This window comes from Brachyhypopomus gauderio, unplaced genomic scaffold, assembly GCF_052324685.1.
Source record: "Brachyhypopomus gauderio isolate BG-103 unplaced genomic scaffold, BGAUD_0.2 sc78, whole genome shotgun sequence".
Classification (NCBI taxonomy): Eukaryota; Metazoa; Chordata; class Actinopteri; order Gymnotiformes; family Hypopomidae; genus Brachyhypopomus; species Brachyhypopomus gauderio.
In genome coordinates, this window is record NW_027506899.1 from 289751 (window position 1) to 312500 (window position 22750).

The following is a 22750-nucleotide window of genomic DNA, read 5'->3' on the forward strand; positions in this document are numbered from 1 at the left end:
CTCAATCCCAGTCTCCCCAATACTAACACATCACACCTCCACTACATCACTCCCTCAATCCCAGTCTCCCCAATACTAACACATCACACCTCCACTACATCACTCCCTCAATCCCAGTCTCCCCAATACTAACACATCACACCTCCACTACATCACTCCCTCAATCCCAGTCTCCCCAATACTAACACATCACACCTCCACTACATCACTCCCTCAATCCCAGTCTCCCCAATACTAACACATCACACCTCCACTACATCACTCCCTCAATCCGTCTCCCCAATACTAACACACCACACCTCCATTACATCACTCCCTCAATCCCTGTCTCCCCAATACTAACACACCACACCTGCACACATTCCACACATGCCTGCCGTGAGCCTGTGTCCTTCACCTGTTTCCTTCACCTGTCTCCTTCACCTGTCTCCTTCACCCGTGTCCCTCTGCTCTTTCTGCTCTAGATTAATCTTTAAGTTGGACTTCAGTTGTTATTGGTGTTTTCTGCTTTATAATGGACAATAAAAGCCTTCAAACGCCTTTCTCCCCTCCGGCTGCTTCTGCTCCATCACAGTGGTATTAGAGTGTAATCACATCTTCTGTCCAAAGAACTGGTGGAGAAACCCTTTTTCACAATTACACTCCTCACTGATGTTTGAGGTTCTGAAGTAGATGTGACATTTTGTCAGAGGAAACAATTCCATCATGGACGTTTGTTGCATGCCAAATATCAATATAGGTAAATAAATAATATAGACAAATAAATAATAAAATATAAATAATATAGATAAATGTTCATCATGTACAATATAATGTTACTCCAAAATGCATCAGATGTGCAGGCATTGTAGTCCATTACAGGGTCTGGTGGGTCCTGTAGGCCATTATGAGGTCTTGCTGGTGGGTCCTGTATCCCATTACAGGGTCCTGCTGGTGGGTCCTGTAGTCCATTACAGGGTCTTGCTGGTGGGTCCTGTAGTCAATTACAAGGACTGGTGGGTCCTGTAGTCCATTACAGGGTCTTGCTGGTTGGTCCTGTAGTCTATTATAGGGTCTTGCTGGTGGGTCCTGTAGTCCATTATAGGGTCTTGCTGTTGGGTCCTGTAGTCCATTATAGGGTCTGGTAGGTCCTGTAGTCAATTACAGGGTCTGGTGGGTCCTGTAGTCCATTATAGGGTCTGGTGGGTCCTGTAGTCAATTATAGGGTCTTGCTGTTGGGTCCTGTAGTCCATTATAGGGTCTGGTGGGTCCTGTAGTCCATTACAGGGTCTTGCTGGTGGGTCATGTAGTCCATTACAGGGTCTGGTGGGTCCTGTAGTCCATTATAGGGTCTGGTGGGTCCTGTAGTCAATTACAGGGTCTTGCTGTTGGGTCCTGTAGTCCATTATAGGGTCTGGTGGGTCCTGTAGTCCATTACAGGGTCTTGCTGCTGGGTCCTGTAGTCCATTATAGGGTCTGGTAGGTCCTGTAGTCCATTACAGGGTCTGGTGGGTCCTGTAGTCCATTATAGGGTCTGGTGGGTCTTGTAGTCCATTACAGGGTCTTGCTGTTGGGTCCTGTAGTCCATTATAGGGTCTGGTGGGTCCTGTAGTCCATTACAGGGTCTTGCTGGTGGGTCCTGTAGTCCATTACAGGGTCTGGTGGGTCCTGTAGTCCATTACAGGGTCTGGTGGGTTCTGACTGTTATTCCTCTTACAGCTGCCTTTCAAATGATCAGTGCAGCTACTGAATTATTCACTGTAATTACTCAATATGCCTGAAAACTGTTTGGTGAAAATTACATAAACCAAATATAATTGAACTGAATAATACTTTATATAAATAATAAATATACTTTATTGATCCTGAAGGAAATTAATGATTAATTAATTAATCAGCCAAGACATGATGTTTGACTTTTATTAAATTGCACTGCATATTAGCATAATGTACAAGAATACATTATGTGTGCATTCCACACATTCCACTGCACAGACACTCCCCCTTTCTGAATCACCGTCATATTGCATAATCACTGGCACCAGTCCCTTATCACAATCACCTCCTGTTTCAGCCCACAGGTCCAGGAAGTCAGAACTGTGCATTCCTTGAGCCTAGAGGAGTTGAGCGTGTGAGCTGCGTCATCCGACTGCCGTCGCTCCGTTCGTTACGGACTCTGCGCCTACTGTGCTAGTAATTGCGATCGCCCTTATCTGAGTGCGCCTGGCTTTACTCTCTTGCTTTTGAGTGTTAAGTGTTATTGTTGGACATTAAAGATTCCACAGCACCATACTCGGTGTCTGCTGCATCTGTCACCCTGTTACAGTGATAGTGTTGTTCAATGTTTCGGTTTGACTTTTTCTGTTAATCTGTCTGTATCCTGCTTCCTCACACTCACTGTGAATGTCACAACTGTACTGACATTACATGAGAGTTGCTATACAAATACAACCAATAGGTTGGTCCAATATTTTAAAAATATGAAATATTCAGGATGTTAGTGATAAAAATCATCAAATGAACTTACCTTTCAAGATATAAACAGCAAATGCAATTAATCCCAATCCAAAAACTGAAATGCAGATGACTGCAATCTTCCAAGTATGAAACCCCTTATCTGAAATGAGATTGAACATGCCAAGAGTGAGTCACACTTTAACTTTATTTGACATTTATATATATTTAATTTATAATTTAATAATAATTAAATTATTTATATATAATTTTATTTAATATTTAATTCTACAAGAGTGAGAGTCATACTGTAACTTTATTTGACATTTATATGTATTATATTTAATTGTGTATAATTAAATATGGCAAAAGGACTTTCACAAATGGTAATTGCCTGTACTACAGAAGTACATCCCCTGACCCCTCCCTTTGTGTGTGTATGTGTAGCCTGCATATGGTTATGTCCATATATGTATTTCACTCTGGGCTTGTTATGTAGTTATTTAATGCATGTTTAGATTCAGTGTTGTGCTTGTCTTTGTGAGTCCACTTTGTATTTAGTCTCGCTACATTATATGTGATACGTATTTTATGTGTCGAGCACCAACAGTGCTGCTCTCTTTAAATAAAGCTTACTAAAGCCTTCATCACCCAGCCTACCCCTCACCATGACAGAAAGACACCCAGGATGACAAAAGGAAAACATGGATGGAAGGTGCCATGGGGTAAGAAAAAGGGGCAACACCAACGCCCACTCTCCCCCGTGTAACTACAGACATCATCTCAGAGAGAAAAGGCGATGTAATATGCGATTACTTCCTGAAGCTCTCCAGGCAAAAGAGGAGGGGATGGCTGGTTTCTATAGGAGCCTTGCAGAAGAAGCAGCACGTAATCGAAACAGCTAGCCAGTGAGGTACTCCTACACTGTGCCCGGCGACCTTCCTAAGGGCACTAGACAAATGTTGGAGCTCCACACTGGAATAGTAGAGCAGACTTCTTTGGGCTTTGAGTTCAATAGCAAGGACTCAGAAGAGGAGGATATTCTACCCACGTTTGTTCAGAGTACACATTGGACTATCTGGGTGAAGGGAACAGTCTGCTGCCATCAGAATACTCAGTGGAAATGGAGTACTACACAGAGGAAGATGCTGCCCCCCTGACATCTGAGTACTCTGTGGAGATGGTAAAACCTGGAGGGTGGATACTCTTTTGGAATACTCAATATAGGAACCCAAGGAATCTTCTGACAGTCCACAGTGTTACAGTGCAGACGTGTTTCCCCTGTCTGTGTTTTTGTCTGTCCCTGTGTTTCTCCCTAATCCACTTTTCCCTTTTGTGCCCCTCGTGCTGAATATGCCAGTGTGTGTCTTTGTAACGTTTTCTGACATTGTATATGTATTTCATGTGCTAAGTGCCAATAGCACTAAAGACTATTTATATGAGCCTCGTCCTGCCCACCCCTCACCGTGACAATCTGAATCTGATATAAAATATAACTGATTCCTTGTAAGTTATGCTTAGTTCCCAGGTTTAAACACTTGGTGGTCCAATTAATTAAATAATTTGTTAGCAATAACAATATAGAAATTATAAGTATAACAAATAAGTGTTTAAACCTCTAAATGGTTCTTACCTTTGACAGCCACATAAAGAGTAGCGTCGTCATACCAACCAGAGGACCGAATAAAGCAGTTGTAAAGTCCATCATCAGAAGGTTGGACTGCTGAGAGTTTCAGTGAGGTGTTGCCTTTCTGTAGCTCTTCTTTAAACAGTCCTGTCCTCCCTCTGTAGGACTCACTCTGCCAATCAGTCCAGTCTTTATAGTCTACATACAGATGAACAAATCTATCTGTTTCTGTCAGGTCTGGTCTGCTCCACTCCACTCTCATGTTCACAGCACTGATGTTGGGTTGTAGAGAACAGGGCAGAACCAGGTCTTCACCAGCATTCACAAAAATAGTAGCATCTGGACCAACTACCTTAACGTCCTCTGCAATGAAAACCAAACATAAAATGTCTATAACACATTTCAGTATTTACATATTCTACTATATCAGTATCAGCACTCTTCCTACTGCACAATAGAACTGGTGGTTGTTAGTTACACTGGTCTAATGAGGTACTCTGTGTTAGTCACACTGGTCTAATGAGGTACTCTGTGTTAGTCACACTGGTCTAATAAGGTAGTCTGTGTTAGTAACACTGGTCTAATGAGGTACTCTGTGTTAGTCACACTGGTGTAATGAGGTAGTCTGTGTTAGTCACACTGGTCTAATGAGGTAGTTTGCGTTAGTCACACTGGTGTAATGAGGTAGCCTGTGTTAGTCACACTGGTCTAATGAGGTAGTCTGTGTTAGTCACACTGGTCTAATGAGGTAGTTTGTGTTAGTCACACTGGTGTAATGAGGTACTCTGTGTTAGTCACACTGGTCTAACGAGGTACTCTACTGTAATATGTTCTCCACTATATTAGGGCTGCCACTAACGACTATTTTTCTATCGATTCAACTACCGACTATTTTATCAATTGGTCGACTAGTCTAAACGATAAATTTTCTGCAGAACAAAAAACAAAGAAACTGGCTCTCTTGTAAATTACATATATTCCGACAACATAATACAGAACAAAAAATGTAAAACAGCTTTATAGTGCCAAATGTTAGTGCAAAACTTTTCTCTCCAGCATAGTAAACATAAAAAAGAGGGCTTATTCAGTGATTTAACTTGAAATTCCACATTTCCTTTATCAAATTCAAGTTTTTTATATTAAACAAAGTGCATACTACATGGGTTAAAGCAAGAAATTTTCATTTGACTGAAAATTTTTCCTGGCAAAAGACAATGCCAGCAATTACTGAAAATGTGGTGTAGTTGGGAAATGGCCTCTTTTGCCTAATTCTACACAATAAACACATTTATAAAGTATATTTATCTAAACAGCCTGTGTAAGGAGAGAAAAGAGAATGAACATCTGAGCAATAAATGTACATAAATGTGTATTTAATGGGAGTTATCTGGGGTCCTCTTCCAGAAAATGATTTAAAGATCAAGTCAAATTTAGTGAATCCTGGTGAGTTTTAAAAGGTATGAATCTCTCGTTTTTATCAGATTCACCATCGCAAAAACATAAGCCGTAAGATTACCTGCTTTAAGTAGGTATGTTACAAAAAAATTAAATGTCCAAAAATGGCAAATTTAAATCACACCACTGGATAGAGCTTTTAAATACAAACAGAACAACACCATCCATGTTAAGCCTAGTTTAAGCCTTTATACTTGACGCAGCACGAGTGGCGTGAGCAGCGCGAGGGTCCGCACGCCGAAAATGACGTAATCGCGGTGGCTCAACCCGTTACAATTTCAAGCATTTTAAAGTACTTTAGCCTAAATTCCAGCATTCCAGCATTCCAGCACTACTGCAACATTAAAATTGGTCAGGTAAATGTTCATTCCCCTGTTTTTGAGGGGTGTTTCTTTATACTACCACATATCGCTTCGGACAACACTGCAAAAAGAATGTGATGCAGCAAGTAGCCTCCGCCGTTCGCGCAGGTGTACAGAGTCGCGCACTACGGTCACGCCAGGCAGGAGGGGGGTAAAAACTTTTCTACTGTCCGCAAATCTGAAGGCGGAATGAACCGCAAGTCAATCAAATGACACCGCCGTCATCCATCCAGCGCTGATGAGCGCCAGTGAGAATAATATTTCGGCCACAAAACAGATAGCACGCGCGTGTGTGGTTTATTATGATTTGACGGATTTTTTCCCCAAAAAAATCAAATGACGGAAATCCGTCGTAGTGACGGAGAACTTTAACCCATGATACTATTAAACGGCTTTGTTGCATGTGACAGTCTCGCTGTCTACATTCTGATTAAGAACAGGGCTGCCCTCACTTCAGCCTAAATTCCAGCGCTTTTCAAACCTGAAACACAAAGCAACATTAATTTTCATCAGGTAAATGTTCCTTCCCCTGTTTTTGAGGGGTGTTTCTTTATACTACCACATATCGTTTCGGACAACACTGCAGATTGTGACATGGCAAGTTTAAACGCTTCCGCCGTTCGCGCGAGGTGTGCGGACTGCGGAGTCGCGCGCTATGGTCACTCGCGAAAGTATAATCCATAATAAATAATCTGAGATTTTTTATTATTATTATTTTTGCTGATGCTGGTCCAGCGTGGCGCGTGCCATAGGTTGCCGACCCCTGCTGTAGACTTTTGCGAAGCTCCTTTGGCTCCGCTGCAGCCGGCATTTTTTTTTTGAGTGGCGCTGACCAATGGCTGGAGACTCTCTGATGTCACGCGTTGAGGAAAAGCATTTCTTTGAACGGACGCATTGTAGAAATTAAAATGGAACATTAATAAACATTTAAAAAAATTAATAAATGTAAAAAAACCCAAAACCGATGCGTCGACTTAAAATATTGAAGTCGACGTATTTTCTGCGTCGACGTCATCGACTTTATCGACCAATTGCGGCAGCCCTACACTATATACAATGTCTCCTGCTCATCTGTTTTTGTTATTGGTCAGAATAGACAACCAAGTGCCCTCAGAGTTGTTTACTGTCAGATTGGCTGGTATCTTAGTGAGAATCAGCTTTAGACACACAGGATCCTTTCTCTCTGACCACAAACATATACATCACACACCACATATACACAAACACACAACACCACACATACACACACATACAACACACACCATACATACACAAACACACACAACACACACCACACATACACAAACACACACAACACACACCACACATACACAACACACACAAACACACATACACAAACACACACCACATATACACAAACACACAACACACACCACACATACACACACCACACATACACACACACACAACACACACCACACATACACACACACACAACACACCACACATACACAAACATACAACACACACCACACATACACACACACAACACACACCACACATACACAAACACATACAACACACACCACACATACACACACATACAACACACACCACATATACACAAACACATACAACACACACCACACATACACACACATACAACACACACCACACATACACAAACACATACAACACACACCACATATACACAAACACACAAACACACACCACACATACACAAACACAGCTTGTACAGAACACGTACCTGATGTGGACACCATAAATAAAGAGGACAGCAGGAATGACACACAGACCAGCTTCATCCCTGAAACACAGTATAAATACTTAAAACCCAAGTACTGAAATCATTCAATACTTAAAACCCAAGTACTGTAATCATGCAATACTTAAAACCCAAGTACTGTAATCATTCAATACTTAAAACCTAGAACCATTTAAATACTTAAAGCATAGAACAATTCAAATACATAAAACACAATTTTATTTACTTGTTTTGCACATACTTGTTTTTAAAGGCAGTCTGTATTCATTCATTTCACATTAACTCTCTCTCTCTTACACACACACACACACACACACACACACACTGGCTGGCCACTTCTGTGCTGATCATCCACACACACCAACCACAGCTGAAACAGGAGAATCCATCATATCATGAGTGAGTGGTTTCAGCTCTGCAGGACTGTTTCAGTCACACTGATCATATGTGAGGATGTTGCTTCTTATGGGATCACAGACCTGGTGGAATTTACATCATCTGAATGCTAAAAACTGTCACTATTTACAAAAATGTATTTTATTACGTTCGTATATTAGTCTACACTTTAAACCTATTTTTTCGGAGTGTTTAATAATAATCCTAACACTAGAAGACGATGGCGCCAAGGATGGCAGCCACGGTGACGAGCTCCTCCGTGTTGTTTGTTTTTGTTAATTAATGTTGTCTATTGTACGTCAAACCCAGTCAGCTGGAACAGAGAACAGTTACTAACCATCAGGGACAACATTTCTCCAGACTTTATGGCGGAATTTATTCAAGTATCTTCAGAGTGTGTGGAAATCTTAACAACGGCCGCGCTGACGCTGCTTGGACTAGCAAGGAGACGCTGGAGGCGCCGACAAAGTGGTCCAACCTCCCATCTCTCAGCAACAAAACTGAGGAACTACTCATTTACATTTATGGCATTTGGCAGACGCTCCTTATCCAGAGCGACTTACATTTTATCTCATTTTTATACAAGTGAGCAATTGAGGGTTAAGGGCCTTGTTCAGGGGCACCTCAGTCATGGCCTCAGGTCTGGGAATTGAACCCACGACCCTCCGGTCACAAGACCATTTCCCTACCACCACAACTGCCACTACTCCTGCTCCACCGGACCAACAAGGACTTCTCCTCTGCTTCTGCCCTCTGCTTCACGGAGACCTGGCTGAACGAGCCCGGACAGCACGCTGGACGTACCAGGCTTCCAGCTGCTGAGAGCGGACAGAGACGTGGAGCGAAGCAGGAAGAGGAGGGGAGGAGGAATCTGCTTCTACATCAACGAGCGCTGGTGTAAAGACACTACAGTACTGTTAACATCATGCTCTCCTCATCTGGAGTCTCTCTTCATTAACTGTCGGCCATTTTACTCTCCCAGAGAATTCAGCTCCTTCATTGTGGCCGGCGTGTACATGCGCGTTCGCCGAGCGCGTGCACCAGCGACGCGCAGAGACAGCTGGCCGAACAGATAATGAAACTAGAGAGAGATCATCCAGACTCGCTGCTGATCACCCTGGGGGACTTTAACAGCACTAACCTCACGAAGGAGATGCCCAAGTACAGGCAACACATCGCGTGTGCTGGACAAATGCTACACCAGCATCAAGAACGCCTATCGCGCTGTCTCTGGCTCTCCGATCACAGCCTCGTTGAACTCATTCCCACTCTGCTATGGGCACCACCATATCCAGGGACCTGAAGTGGGAGAGGAACACCGTCAACATCACCAAGAAAGCTCAGCAGAGAATGTTCTTCTTGAGACAGCTCAGGAAATTTGACCTGCCGCAGACCCTGATGATCCAGTTCTATACAGCGATCATCGAGTCCATCCTCACCTCATCCATAACCACCTGGTTTGGTTCCTCTACCTCAAAAGAAAGAGCCAGACTCCAGCGCATCATCAGATCAGCAGAGAAGGTCATTGGATGTAACCTGCCAACGCTTCAGGAGATCCACACCAGCAGGGTGAGGAAACACGCTTGCAAAATTACGACTGACCCCTCACATCCTGGACATCACCTCTTCCATACTCTCCCCTCTGGTAGAAGACTAAGGACCATCAGAACCAGCACAACACGACATGCTAACAGCTTCTTTCCCAGAGCTGTAGCTCTCCTCAACCACAGTGGACTCCTCTGAGTCTTTAAACCAAATGGACTTAACTGCACTGAACAGGACATGTCTACTATGCTAATTTGCACAGCTGTACAATGTTAACATCATCCGTAACATCTACAACATTATTTAACATAAACCTACCTCAGGAACATCTAGATACATATATATTCATACTCAAATGTGTACAGTACAGATTTTATATTTTACATTTTACATTGTCTATTTATGTCTTTTTTTTGTCTACGCTCTTTTTTCTAGTACTAACTATCCAGAGTCTATTTATTGTTTATTGTACCTTTTAGAGTTACGTTTGTCAACGTGTGCACGTGTTACATGTCATACATGTGTTGCTCTCACCAAGACAAATTCCTTGTATGTCTAACATACCTGGCGAAATAAAGAGATTCTGATTCTGATAATAACTCGTATATTTGCGCATGAGCTTTTACACTGAGTTGTCAAAGCATGGACAGTTTAGGCGCGGTAGAGATATGGACAAACTAACGAACTCAAAGAGGCCGATATCACACATGAGCAGATCTAATATGACCAGTCAATCTCCCGAATTAGATATTTAATTTGTTTCAACTGTCCTGTTGCACAGTAAACAAGTGTCCTACCTGGTTATAGTTTTTACGATAGCTGTTAATGCTTTCATAGCCTCTGTCTTTCGGTTTCATTGCTGTTGTGTTTCGCTAAATATTTAGATCTCTTCTGACTTGTTCCTGGACTTTTAGTTTAATGAGAAATATTTTGTTCCCGTTTATTGTCATTTCATGTCAGTAAACGATTTTAAACTAAAGTTAAGCCTCGTGTTTCTCGGGGTCCGTTCACATACATGTAATATCATAACACGTTTGATGTTTGTTTCAGCGGGTCGTGTAGTTCTGTAATAGCCTAACTCGAAACGGTCGACTGAGTATCTAAAACGTTTAACATATAACATAGCTATACAAATCATAATTGGTTATAAACTTACCAAATGACATTCTGCTTCTGGAACCAAGTCCGATTGAAAGTACTTTCATTTTTGTTTTGATCCAGGAAGTATCTAAATGTACAGAGCCCCGGAGAGGACATGGGTAATAAAATATATTTAAACGAGTGAACGTTTTACCATTTGACCGCACGTTTTCTGGTATTCATGCTCACGAATTATTAATTCGTTCACACGATTAACAATTCGTTCTCACGTTTTGTTTTAATCGTGCGCACCTTTTTATTAAACTCGTGGTCACGTTTTATTAATTCGTTCACACGATTAACAATTCGTTCTCACGTTTTCATTCATTCCTTTGCAAACACTACTGGCCTAAGCGCATACACTGACGGCCAGAGTTGTATATTAACGAAGTAGAACTACTTCACTACTGTACTTAAGTACTAAAATGCTGTATCTGTACTTTACAGGAGTATTATTATTTTTCTCCTACTTCCACTTTTACTTCACTACATATTTTCCATTAGTTTAATACTTTTACTCCGATAGATTTTTTACGTGCTGTATAGTTACTCGTTATAATTATAAACATGTCACCGGGTCAAGCGAGCAGGCTATGGGACACTAAAGTGGTCAAAATTAGTCTCACACTACACGCGTGAGTGAGTACAGTACACTCACGCATGAGTACAGTACACCTACGTACTAGAACCGTGAGTACAGTACACCTACGTACTAGAACCGTGAGTACAGTACACCTACGTACTAGAACCGTGAGTACATGTACACCTACGTACTAGAACTGTGAGTACAGTACAGCTACGTACTAGAACCGTGAGTACAGTACACCTACGTACTAGAACCATGAGTACAGTACACCTAATTACTGGAACCGTGAGTACAGTACACCTACATACTAGAACCGTGAGTACAGTACACCTACGTACTGGAACCGTGAGTACAGTACACCTACGTACTAGAACCGTGAGTACAGTACACCTACGTACTAGAACCGTGAGTAAACACACACATCCTCCTCAGAGCAGAGAGGAGACATTGGCAGATGTTCATCACAGGGATGTGGGACGTCCCCTTTAATGAACCCTGTAGTGTCAGGACAATGTTTTCATTTTTGCTCGACAACCCAAGCCAGAGTCCTATGACTGAGCTTTATACCCTTGTAGACGTCCATCCTCACTTCAAGGGTAGGGACAGTCTTTCATCAGAACTGCACCTTAAACAGAGCACTACATGTGACTTCACAGTGGAAACTCTGGTGAAACATGAGAAGTCTCTTTTCTCTTGGGCTTTATGGGAGAATAATAGTATTTTTTGTCTTGATCAGCACTATTGAAGGATATTGTAAGGCAAAAAGACGTTGAATTGCCCCGTCTTGAATTACTTCAGTTAGGCCTCACAAATAATCCCTGATGGTGGTGCCATTTATCAGATTAACATTGTACAATATGAATGCCTTTTCTCCCGTTTCATCCCAATTTCTTGTACTGTTCTTACAGCCTGTAGGAAATGTGGATCATATATGTAATGCAGTCATCTTTCCATCTTTCCTTTCCTGTCATGTAACATAGTTATTTCATATACATATTGGTTGTAAGACAAACACTACCAAGGATTTCAGCATGTTGTGTGGCCAAATAAATGGACCAAGGATTAGTTTTTTTTTCTTTGTTTAAAAAAATGTGTGTGTGCAGGAATGTGGAGGATGTGGTGAGGTTTCCTGGGCTGCCCCCTCGACGACAGCTGACCTATCAAGTGAAGCAGCTGATCGCCAGGGAGATGGAGCTGGAGAGAATGAGGAGGTTGGAACGAGCGCAGCAGAATCGGAACCAGAAGGTAGAGACACACCAGCACAGAACCCCACATTCCAGAACTCCACGTTCCAGAACCTCACGTTCCAGACCTCACCTTCCAGAACCCCACGTTCCAGAACCCCATGTTCCAGAACCTCACATTCCGACCTTCCAGAGTCTCTTTTCTGTGCCTCACCCTCCAGTGGAGTACCACAGTAGACATTCAAGTCCTGTGTTATTCACCTTTCAGGAAAAGCTAGTAGATGTGTACAAGGAAACAATATTAGCAAAAACATATTCGCACTTAATAATGTCAAAGAAGCATAGTATTTTTCAGGTTAGGGAAAAGGCTTGTCTACCATGTTATAAATGTCGCTGTTATTTTTTTTAATGCTCATATATTCATGGTGGCTCATTTGTGGTTTTCATTTTTTCTTTTTTTTCCCCTCAGACTTCACAGTCAGAGAATGTTGAGGCAGGACAACAGGTGATGAGACCACAGATGAAGAAGCCAACAGTCAGGAACCACCAACATCGGCTTGAGAACATTGTCAAAGAAGCTGTTGTGGAGTGCAAGGTGGCCAGACTGCACCATACCGCCTTAAAACCTTATCATACTACCTTAAATCCTGTTGATTCCTAATATTGCCTTAATAAAACATCCTTATTGGTATCTCGTAGTTCAGCCTTAACCCCTACCTGTTACAAACATTTCTATATGGATTCATTTTTAAATGGTCATCAGATGTCTTTTAAAATTGTCACTGCCAAAGCTTAGTGGATAAACCTTTCTCGAACTGCTGGCTAATATTTATATTTATTGCCCTCATCCATTTTCCGTAAATTAATGTAATTTTCCAGTAATTAATGAACACTGTTCAAACTTCTTGCTGAAGCTCCAACACAATCCACTGAGGTGGGGGGGGGGGTGTCTGAGATATTACTGACTACTTTTATACAAAACACATTCTAAATTAAAGTACTGCAAATGTCCTGTTGTTCAAAAGAAAGGATGAGTGATTATACAAATAAAAATGTCTCTATGAGGAGAGGTGTCATACAGTTCTGTATAAGTGATAAACCCCTTCTGCACATACCAAGCTTTTCAGCTAGTTATGCTGTGATCTCACCTGAGGTCCATTTGAAGTTATCTGGCAAATCGCAGGGCCAAGCTACTATAGGCCAGCCCCCATAGTGAAAATCATAAATACCATTGATCAGCTTTACATTACGAAATACCACCAGAAAGGAGCAGATTAGTTCCACTCAGATAGAAAAATTCGGGTTTTACTAACCAAGAATGTTTTGTGAAGTTTGTGAAGAAGTTAATGTTTTATTTTTTTATTATATAATTTTCCACCCAGTTTAGTCACCTCTTCTTTGAGAGGTTAGAGGGCCTGACTGCTCCCTGCTCTATCATACAGGTGTTGCCATGGTTCAGGTTTAGTTACCTCTTCTTTGAGAGGTTAGACTGCTCTATCATACAGGTGTTGCCATGGTTCAGATTTAGTTACCTCTTCTTTGAGAGGTTAGACTGCTCTATCATACAGGTGTTGTCATGGTTCAGATTTAGTTCCCTCTTCTTTGAGAGGTTAGACTGCTCTATCATACAGGTGTTGTCATGGTTCAGATGTAGTTACCTCTTCTTTGAGAGGTTAGACTGCTCTATCATACAGGTGTTGCCATGGTTCAGATGTAGTTACCTCTTCTTTGAGAGGTTAGACTGCTCTATCATACAGGTGTTGCCATGGTTCAGATTTAGTTCCCTCTTCTTTGAGAGGTTAGACTGCTCTATCATACAGGTGTTGTCATGGTTCAGATTTAGTTCCCTCTTCTTTGAGAGGTTAGACTGCTCTATTATACAGGTGTTGTCATGGTTCAGATTTAGTTCCCTCTTCTTTGAGAGGTTAGACTGCTCTATCATACAGGTGTTGTCATGGTTCAGATTTAGTTACCTCTTCTTTGAGAAGTTAGACTGATCTATCATACAGGTGTTGTCATGGTTCAGATTTAGTTACCTCTTCTTTGAGAGGTTAGACTGCTCTATCATACAGGTTTGTTTTGGCAGTGTTTAGCTCACATGCTCTTTCTCTGGTGTCTCTAGGTGAAGATGGCAAACCGAGTGGGACTTTGCAGATTGGTAAAGCAGTAGGAAACAGTGATGTGTGGTTTAGGTTCAACGAGGGCGTGTCCAACGCAGTGCGTAGAAATGTGTACATTAGAGAACTCCTGTAAGCACTCTGTCTCTCTAAGAAACCTTGTGAGGAGAGAGGGGGACAGAATTACAACATGGCCATGTTGACACTTTGAGTGGCTGTAAAACCATAATTGTGTTCAGTAACCTGTATTGTTTCTCAAAGTCTTATTCACTCTGTGAATAAATGTTGTTGAATGTTTTTTTTCTTTATTTCTGTCTGTTTTTTGTACAGACTGAACTGCATAGAAAAGCCATTGCTTACAGTGGAGTTTTTAACATCAAACATTTACTACAGGATTCAAGTAAATGACAAAAAGTAAATCATTAAATAATAAGCATATCTAAACTAAAAATAAATTACATAGCACTGATCATGCTAGCTAAGACAGCACTGACATCTATCACAAACGTGGAGCCACTGTTGTATTCATGGTGATGGTGTGTGAGCTGCTACTAGAGCATGATGCATTTCCCTGACTCCACCCATGGGTTGTCCTTCAGCAGCTCAGCGTTCAGGAACGGGTCATCTGACATTTTCTCTTCTATCCATTTAACCAGTCTGCAAACGTGAGGAGAAATTGAAACAGGCAGGAGACCAATTCTTCTAGAGCAGAATTCTAGAGTAAGATTCTAGATGATATTTCTAGAGCTGTGTTGTCTATATTAACATGGCCTGACTTGAACTCTACATGGTTTGACTGGGATGTGGGATTTTCTAGTCAAACATCATCTCGAGACTTCAGAAAATTCCTGTTATTGTTCCTGTAGTCAAATGTGAGACTGAGTGACTCAAGTCACTGAATTTTGTCCTGTGGATAAGAATATTAAAGTACTATGGTCTAAATTAATCCATCACCAACTCCCCACCTGTATCTGTTCTTTCACCCTTTCACTCAGTAATTGAAGGCTCTTATTTACAGTATTGTGCAAAAGGTTTAGGCAGGTGTGGAATAAATGATGCAAGGTAAGAATACTTTGTTACGGTAAGATTGAAGTGTTAAGTTTGTCAACAAAATGCAAAGGGAATTAACAAAAGATCTAAATCAAATTTAGATTTTGTTAACACCCTTTGGCTTCAAAACAGCTTGGATCCACTTAATCTCCGTATCATCACGCGGTGATTACTGATTCAGTATGTCACTGCGTTACACTATTAACACTTCCGTTAATACTTCTATGAACACCTCTATTAACACCTCTATTAACATTTGCACAGTACTGTATATATGCAAACACATACTACACTACTTTAAATATATATTTATTTTAAATGCCCCTGTCACGTATGGCTACGCCCCCTCTCCTAGCTGTCACTCCGGGTTCCCTCGTGTCTGTGTTCCGTGCCTGTTCATCCCGCCCTGCTCGTTTGTTTCGTTAATTCCCTATTGTCTGCCACGCCCCTGTCGTCATTGTTAGCACCTGGTCCTAGTTTAGTTCTGTGTATATTAGTCCCTGAGTCTCCCATGTCCTTCGTCGGTTGTTTTGGATGTTTGGCTGTTTCGTTCTCTCGTTATTCATGTGCCCTGTTCCCGGTGTTTAATACTCTGTTGGTTCATGCTCAGTTTTGTGTTATCCTGCCTAGTTTTGTTTCGTGTCTGTCTTGATCATGCCCCTGTACTTGTCTCACTTGGATGGCTCTCCGGTTATGACTCCTGCCTGTGACTTCGACGACGATTATGGAATGCCCTGTAATAAATCTCGCTCTTCTCAGCGTTTGTGTCCGCCTCCATGCTCTGCGCCACGCAGATCGTTACAGCCCCTTTATTTTCAATACTGTGAAATCAACTTTGGTAACTTTCTCAATTTGAAATGTTTTAATACGTTATTTTAACAAATGGTGTGTTTTGCACTCACTCTGGGACGGATATGGAGCATTTTTCTCTTGCAATCTGCAGCTGCATTTTGCGACTGTCCACCTCTTTCCTCAGCTGAGACTCGTCCAACTCCTCCATCTACAGATAGTCACCAAACACAGTATCACTACTGCAGTGTGATCATCATAAAGCAACACATACATACACTATATTGCCAAAAGTATTCGCTCACACATACAAATTATTGGAATCAGATATTCCTATCACTTCTATGGCCATAAGTGTATAAAATTAAGCACCTAGGCATGCAGACTGTTTTTACAAACGTTTGTGAAAGAATGGGTCACTCTCAGCAGCTCCGTGAATTCCAACATGGATCTGTGATCTATCCACCTGTGCAACAAATCCAGTCATGAAATCTCCTTGCTCCTAAATATTCCACAGTCAACTATCAGCTGTATTAGGGGAGACCGGGTATGGTTGTAACATGGGGAGAGTTGTAACATCATCAATTCCACTGATTACGGATAAGATAGGAGACATATATATCATTCCAGTGTTTACCCAATTCCTCCCTGATCCCACATGGTGAATGTCAAGGCTGTAAAAAGGCACATGCAGATTCCATACAGAAAAACTGATTTTGAGGTGAGAAAGTAAATTTCTGAATCAAGATTACAACCCCTGGCAAAAAGTATGGAATCACCAGTCTGGGATGAGCACTCATTCAGACATTTTATTCTGTAGAACAAACTCAGGTCAAAAACATGATGCGATAAGGTCATTCCAAAGTGCAACTTGCTGGCTTTCAGAAACACTAAAGGGAAAAAAAACACCATTGTGGAAACAAAGTAAATGTTATTTTTGTTGAGCAAGCACAGGGAAAAAAATAGTGCCAATTTTTTGCAGTCAATCACTACAGACATCCAAATTTCATGTGGCCTTCAGATTAGCTCAAGAACAGTACACAGAGAACTTCATGGAATGGGTTTCCATGGTCGAGCAGCTGTATCCAAGTCATACATCACCAAGTACAATGCACAGCGTCGGATGCAGTGGTGTAAAGCACGCCACCACTGGACTCTAGAGCAGTGGAGGTGCATTCTCTGGAGTGACGAATCACGCTTCTCCATCCAACAATCTGAAGGATGAGTCTGGGTTTAGCATTTTGCCAGGAGAACGGTACTTGGCTGACTCCATTGTGCCAAGTGTAAAGTTTGGTGGAGGGGGGATTATGGTGTGGGGTTGTTTTTCAGGAGCTGGGCTTGACCCTTTAGTTCCAGTGAAAGGAACTCTGAATGCTTCAGCATACCAAGACATTTTGGACAATTGGTAGAGTCTGGTGTGGATGAACTTGACTGGCCTGCACAGAATCCTGAATTCAACCCAACAGAACACCTTTGGGATGAATTAGAGCGGAGACTGAGAGCCAGGCCTTCTCGTCTTGTGACCTCACAAATGCACTTTTGGAAAAATGGTGGTCAAAAATCCTCATTAACTCCCTCCTAAATCTTGTGGACAGCCTTCCCAGAAGAGTTGAACGTGTTCTAGCCGCAAAGGGTGGACCAATGTTATACTGAACCCTATGGATTAGAAATGGGATGTCACTTAAGCTCATATGCGAGTCAAAGAATGTGAGCAAATACCTTTGGCAATATAGTGTATATGATATGTTTTCAAAGTATGAAGGAATCAAATTGGTTTCCTGGAAGAAAAACAAACATTGCAATCAAAATTCTTCCAGATGTTAAAGAGTTCTGTCCACGCCCACCCTGCAAATATTTTTTATTAAAAAAAATGTATAAGTATATAACCAAATTACCAAATTAATTGATGGGCCAAATAAAAATACTTCAGACCCAAGTACTACAGTGCAATAAAGTCAATGTGTGTCCAATGTGGACATGCATGTTGTTTCTATTAGTGAGAGATTGATTAATGTGAAAACATTCAAATGTAAATGTGCCATATTTGTTAACTATGACTGCCAAATTGTGATTTCAATTATTTAATTGCAACATTTCAAACATCTTCATGGAAAGACCCATGAGACTCCCTCTCTGCATCAGAAGGAACATTTTTCTTGTGCATGTCACGGTCACAGCTCCGGACCCTTCCTTGTGGGCGTGCCGCTACGTTGTCTGCGTGTCGTTATGTCCATGTTTGTAGTTCCGTGGGTGTGGGTTGTTTGTGAGCGTATTCGTAGTCGCACCTGTGCCTTGTCTCGAGATCACACGGATATGTGTGAATCACCTATTTAATGTGCGTTTGCGCAATGTCTTGTGCTCGTCTTTGTCTAAAATTCCGTGTCAGCGTGAGTGTGTTTGTGTGCTGCTCGCGCTCCGCCCGGAGCTTGCACGTCTGAGTCTCATTAAAAGTTTGATGTTCACCGTTAAACATCAACGTTAAGGAGTTAAACGTTGTGGTGCCTGCCTCCTACACCAGTCGTTACAGTGCATAATTAAACAGCCATTAAAGCTCAACACTGGCATATGCAGTATACTATATTTAGGTATACATATGAAGTATATTGCAATACTACAGTTGAAACTTGAATGTTTGAAATGTTGCAATTAAATAATTGAAATCACAATTTGACAATCATAGTACATCAGACAACCTACATCTGGTCAGTCCTACAGATTATACAGATTAGACTGAGAATAGATTTACTGTAATATGACAGACACACATCTTTGGATTATAAAGTCAAGGAAAAGACAAAACAACCAGTGCTGATGTGACACACGTACCCAAAGTGTACACGTAATCCAAGTTGAAGGTCAAAGGATCAAAGAATCGTTTGTCTGACTGCTGCACTTTGGCAGAAGTGTCCAATGTTTGTGTTTCTTTAGTGAAGTCCAGGAGCGTGTGTGCTCAGATCACCTGCACCTGCTGCTCCACTAGTGGGATGGCCAGTTGGTTTGATACTCAAATTAAAGGTTGAAGACCTTTGTGCTTTTTGAAGGAAAAGGGGTGTTGCCCCAATTTGACTCTACATTTCCAATGTAAAATACATGCAAACACGAGTTCTCTCCAGTCTAACCTGAAAGCACTGTCTAGGTCAGGGGTAATCAATTAAATCTTTCCGCGGTCCATTTTTGGCAGATAGCTCAGACCTTAGGTCCGGGTCCGCGGTGGCGAACGAAAGTTGTTGAGCGGGGGGGCGTAACACTCAAATGGGTGGTGAACGTAACACTCGTCTTTAAAATATAGTCTCCCGTTAAAAAATTTTTGGCATTTGGGTCCGTATCCAGTTAATCAGGAATGTGATTGGGTCCGGACAGGACGGCGTTCGGGTCCGGATCCGGATCGCGGTCCGCCATTTGGTGATACCTGGTCTAGGTCACAGTGACAATGCAGTTTACATTAGAATCACTGGTTCAAAACAAGCACTAATAGCAATAATCTGCTGGTTTAAATCCCTATTATGCAGAAGGGTCCCCTAGCAGGCCTGCCGGCGGGCCCAGCTCATAAATCGCGTTATTAAACATATTAAACATTGATGAATCTCCAAACAAAATTCAAAATTTCCTATCCCATCTACATGCCTACCGACTTTCAGACGTCTACATGCAGCCGATCGCGAGATATCCGGCTTTGAAGTTGGTGATGAAAGCGCACCCCGCACGGGGTCTCCAAACATATCCGTTTGAAAAACATATTTACCATGTGAGATGACTTAATGTTTTGTCACCTAAAAATCATTTACTATTAAGGCTTTAATTTAAGACCTTAACATCGTATATCCGTTGTGGTTAAATACCTTAAATTGCTTGCTCACCTCACTGCAAAATTGTGCGTAATCCACTTCCTGGATGAGCCGCTCCGACAAATCTGCCCCCTAAGCGTCACCGAAGCGTTTTGAAAGCTGATTTGTCCTCTTATTACAAAGCTGCAGCAGTTCTGCTTTGATTTGAGCGGTTTTTATTGGTAGTGACTTTGAGTGACAGTTTTTAGCACCTCTCACCAGCGAGGTGTGAAGGGGGGGGGGGGGGTGGGCTCACCAATCAGCCCCCTGAGACAATCTGGCGCCTTAGAAGTGATTGAAAGCTGTTCTAACCAATAGTTTACTTCCAGCTGAAGATAACCAGCCCTCGTTTGACATGATTGGTCAATTTTTTTGAGTCCTCGGAAAATTCCTGTTCATTCCTGTTCTAAGTCCGCTAGCCTACTAGCTCAAGCTAACCTAAGCTAACCTAAGCTAATCTCCCCAGAACACACTGTTCGGCGAAACTGAAGCAGTCGTGGATCATTTTGTTCGTTTTTATTTCGATTGTGGATACTTTTGAACATCACAGAAAATAAAAGGATTACTTTTGGTGGAATTTATTTCTATTTTTCGCATACGACGCCAACCCGGAAGTGGGAATGAACACCGGCTACGACGCGATTCTACGGACTCGTGAGTAAAAATGGACAATTTTACATACGCGATTTTGTACAAAATATATAATCTAATACTAAACATTAGATTATAAACAGTATTGGAGCTTTTGAGTGCTGGAGTACTCGGTATCGTGTTGGATGCTAGCGGAGTTGGCTACGTTAGCTTACCTTAGCCTGTTGGACTATATTGGACATAAATATCATAATGTACAGTTCATAATTGGACATGGAATTTATTCATTGGAATTTTCTGGTCTTTCTGTAATATGTGCAACGTTGTTGTTTGAAATAGCTCCTCGGTTTCAGCTTAGTTGGCTAAGTGCTCCATTTTTTCTATGTTGTCAGAAAAGAGCCTAGTTATTATATTTTATAATTTATGCCTAGATTTGCATAACTGTGAATATACATACTGGTCTAGTTCAAGTTCAAGCTCAAGTTTTTTTGGCCATGTTCTTCTGTAATAGAGGCTCTCAAAAAGAACCAAAATGATGGAAATATAAGCCTGGAGATGAATCAATATGTTCCCCCAACTGTCTACTTCAGTTTGAGGCCTGAATGATCATTTTCCTATGTGTACAACTTGAGATAACTAGTGTTGAAGTGTACTAGTACAATTCGCTCAAAATGAATGAAATTTTTAACATTTCTGCTGTATAAGGTTAAGAATATACCCGATATTTCCATGTGGAAATATGGTAGAATTCATGGTGGAGTTTATGATAAGCTAACCATGTCCTGCTGCAGCAAAGCATCTCCAAACCATGACACCTCCACCTCCATCATGACACCTCCACCTCCATCATGACACCTCCACCTACATCGTGTCACCTTCACCTCCATACCTTCACCTCCATGCTTCACAGTTGGTATGAGGGTCTTTTGTAGGAATGCTGTATTTGGTTTACGTCAAACGTCTTCTGTTCTGGTGTCCAAATAATTAAATTTTAGACTCATTTGTCCAATGAACATTATTGCAGTTTCCAGATGGTTGAATGGCTGTTATCAAATTATCAAATTATGTTATAATAAATTATCACTTATTAACTGCAGTACTCTAGAATGCAGAGATTTCTCCCAGTGAATGTTCTACATTTGAACATGTAATGTTTTTCGGGACTGTTAGGTCTGCTGTCATGCTGATTGTCTATAATCCCCCCAAACACAGTACAGCAATTCTTGAGGTTTGGACACAAATTTGGAACATGTTTTAATTGTAGGAGATAAAATTTCCAAAAATCAGTCCAGCTGCTGAACCCTTTTGACTCCCATGTACAACCAGGACTATAAACTAGACCTGCTTCTCTCATCAGGGGACCAAATTTCATCAGATGTTGCAGTTGACTATTTCTGTGTCTTCTTTGAAATGTCAGTCTGTATCAAAGGTCTGCTGCAAACATCTTAATTAGATGTTTGAAAATGAAAGTTGCACTGGTCTGCAGCATCATCACACGTCTAACTAGCATCGTGTGTCAGTTTGTGTTTTAACCTGTTTTAACTGTTAGTCTCACACTTCATTGAGATTTATTAAACTGTTCTGTTCCTGTTTGATTAAACCTCACTGAAGACAGAAAGACCCCTTAAACCCTCTGTGATCATATTTAATACACTGTATAATACTCAGTACTGCACTGGGTTATTCTGATGATCATACATGAAACATCTTTACTGTGTACAGCGTCTACATGTGTATCACTACAAATTAGACACACAGAATGAAAAACCTTTCAGAGTTCACACGACACAATCCAAAGATTTATTGTTCATAAAGATGATCAGATAAACACAAATAAATCATCACTCTTAAGAGAAGAGACTGAGGTAATCAGCTGATAGTAATCAGGATACACCATCTTAAAC

The 22750-nt window shown here is 41.4% G+C and overlaps 3 protein-coding genes across 3 annotated transcripts in view; all 3 read right to left on the reverse strand.

Annotated features, from left to right (window-relative positions):
- The window catches only part of LOC143492533 (uncharacterized), a 695466-nt gene that overhangs the window by 267742 nt on the left and 404974 nt on the right, over nt 1-22750 (reverse strand). The window lies entirely within an intron of this gene.
- LOC143492527 (myelin-oligodendrocyte glycoprotein-like) lies at nt 856-10758 on the reverse strand. Its single transcript, XM_076990854.1, has 5 exons — nt 10722-10758; nt 7607-7666; nt 4067-4423; nt 2507-2596; nt 856-1130 (listed from the first exon to the last, which is right to left on the reverse strand). Exons 1-5 carry the CDS (start codon nt 10729-10731, stop codon nt 856-858), a joined length of 792 nt encoding a protein of 263 aa, XP_076846969.1. The 5' UTR covers nt 10732-10758.
- On the reverse strand, nt 15051-16642 carry LOC143492544 (guanine nucleotide-binding protein G(I)/G(S)/G(O) subunit gamma-13-like). Its single transcript, XM_076990871.1, has 2 exons — nt 16545-16642; nt 15051-15249 (listed from the first exon to the last, which is right to left on the reverse strand). Exons 1-2 carry the CDS (start codon nt 16640-16642, stop codon nt 15144-15146), a joined length of 204 nt encoding a protein of 67 aa, XP_076846986.1. The 3' UTR covers nt 15051-15143.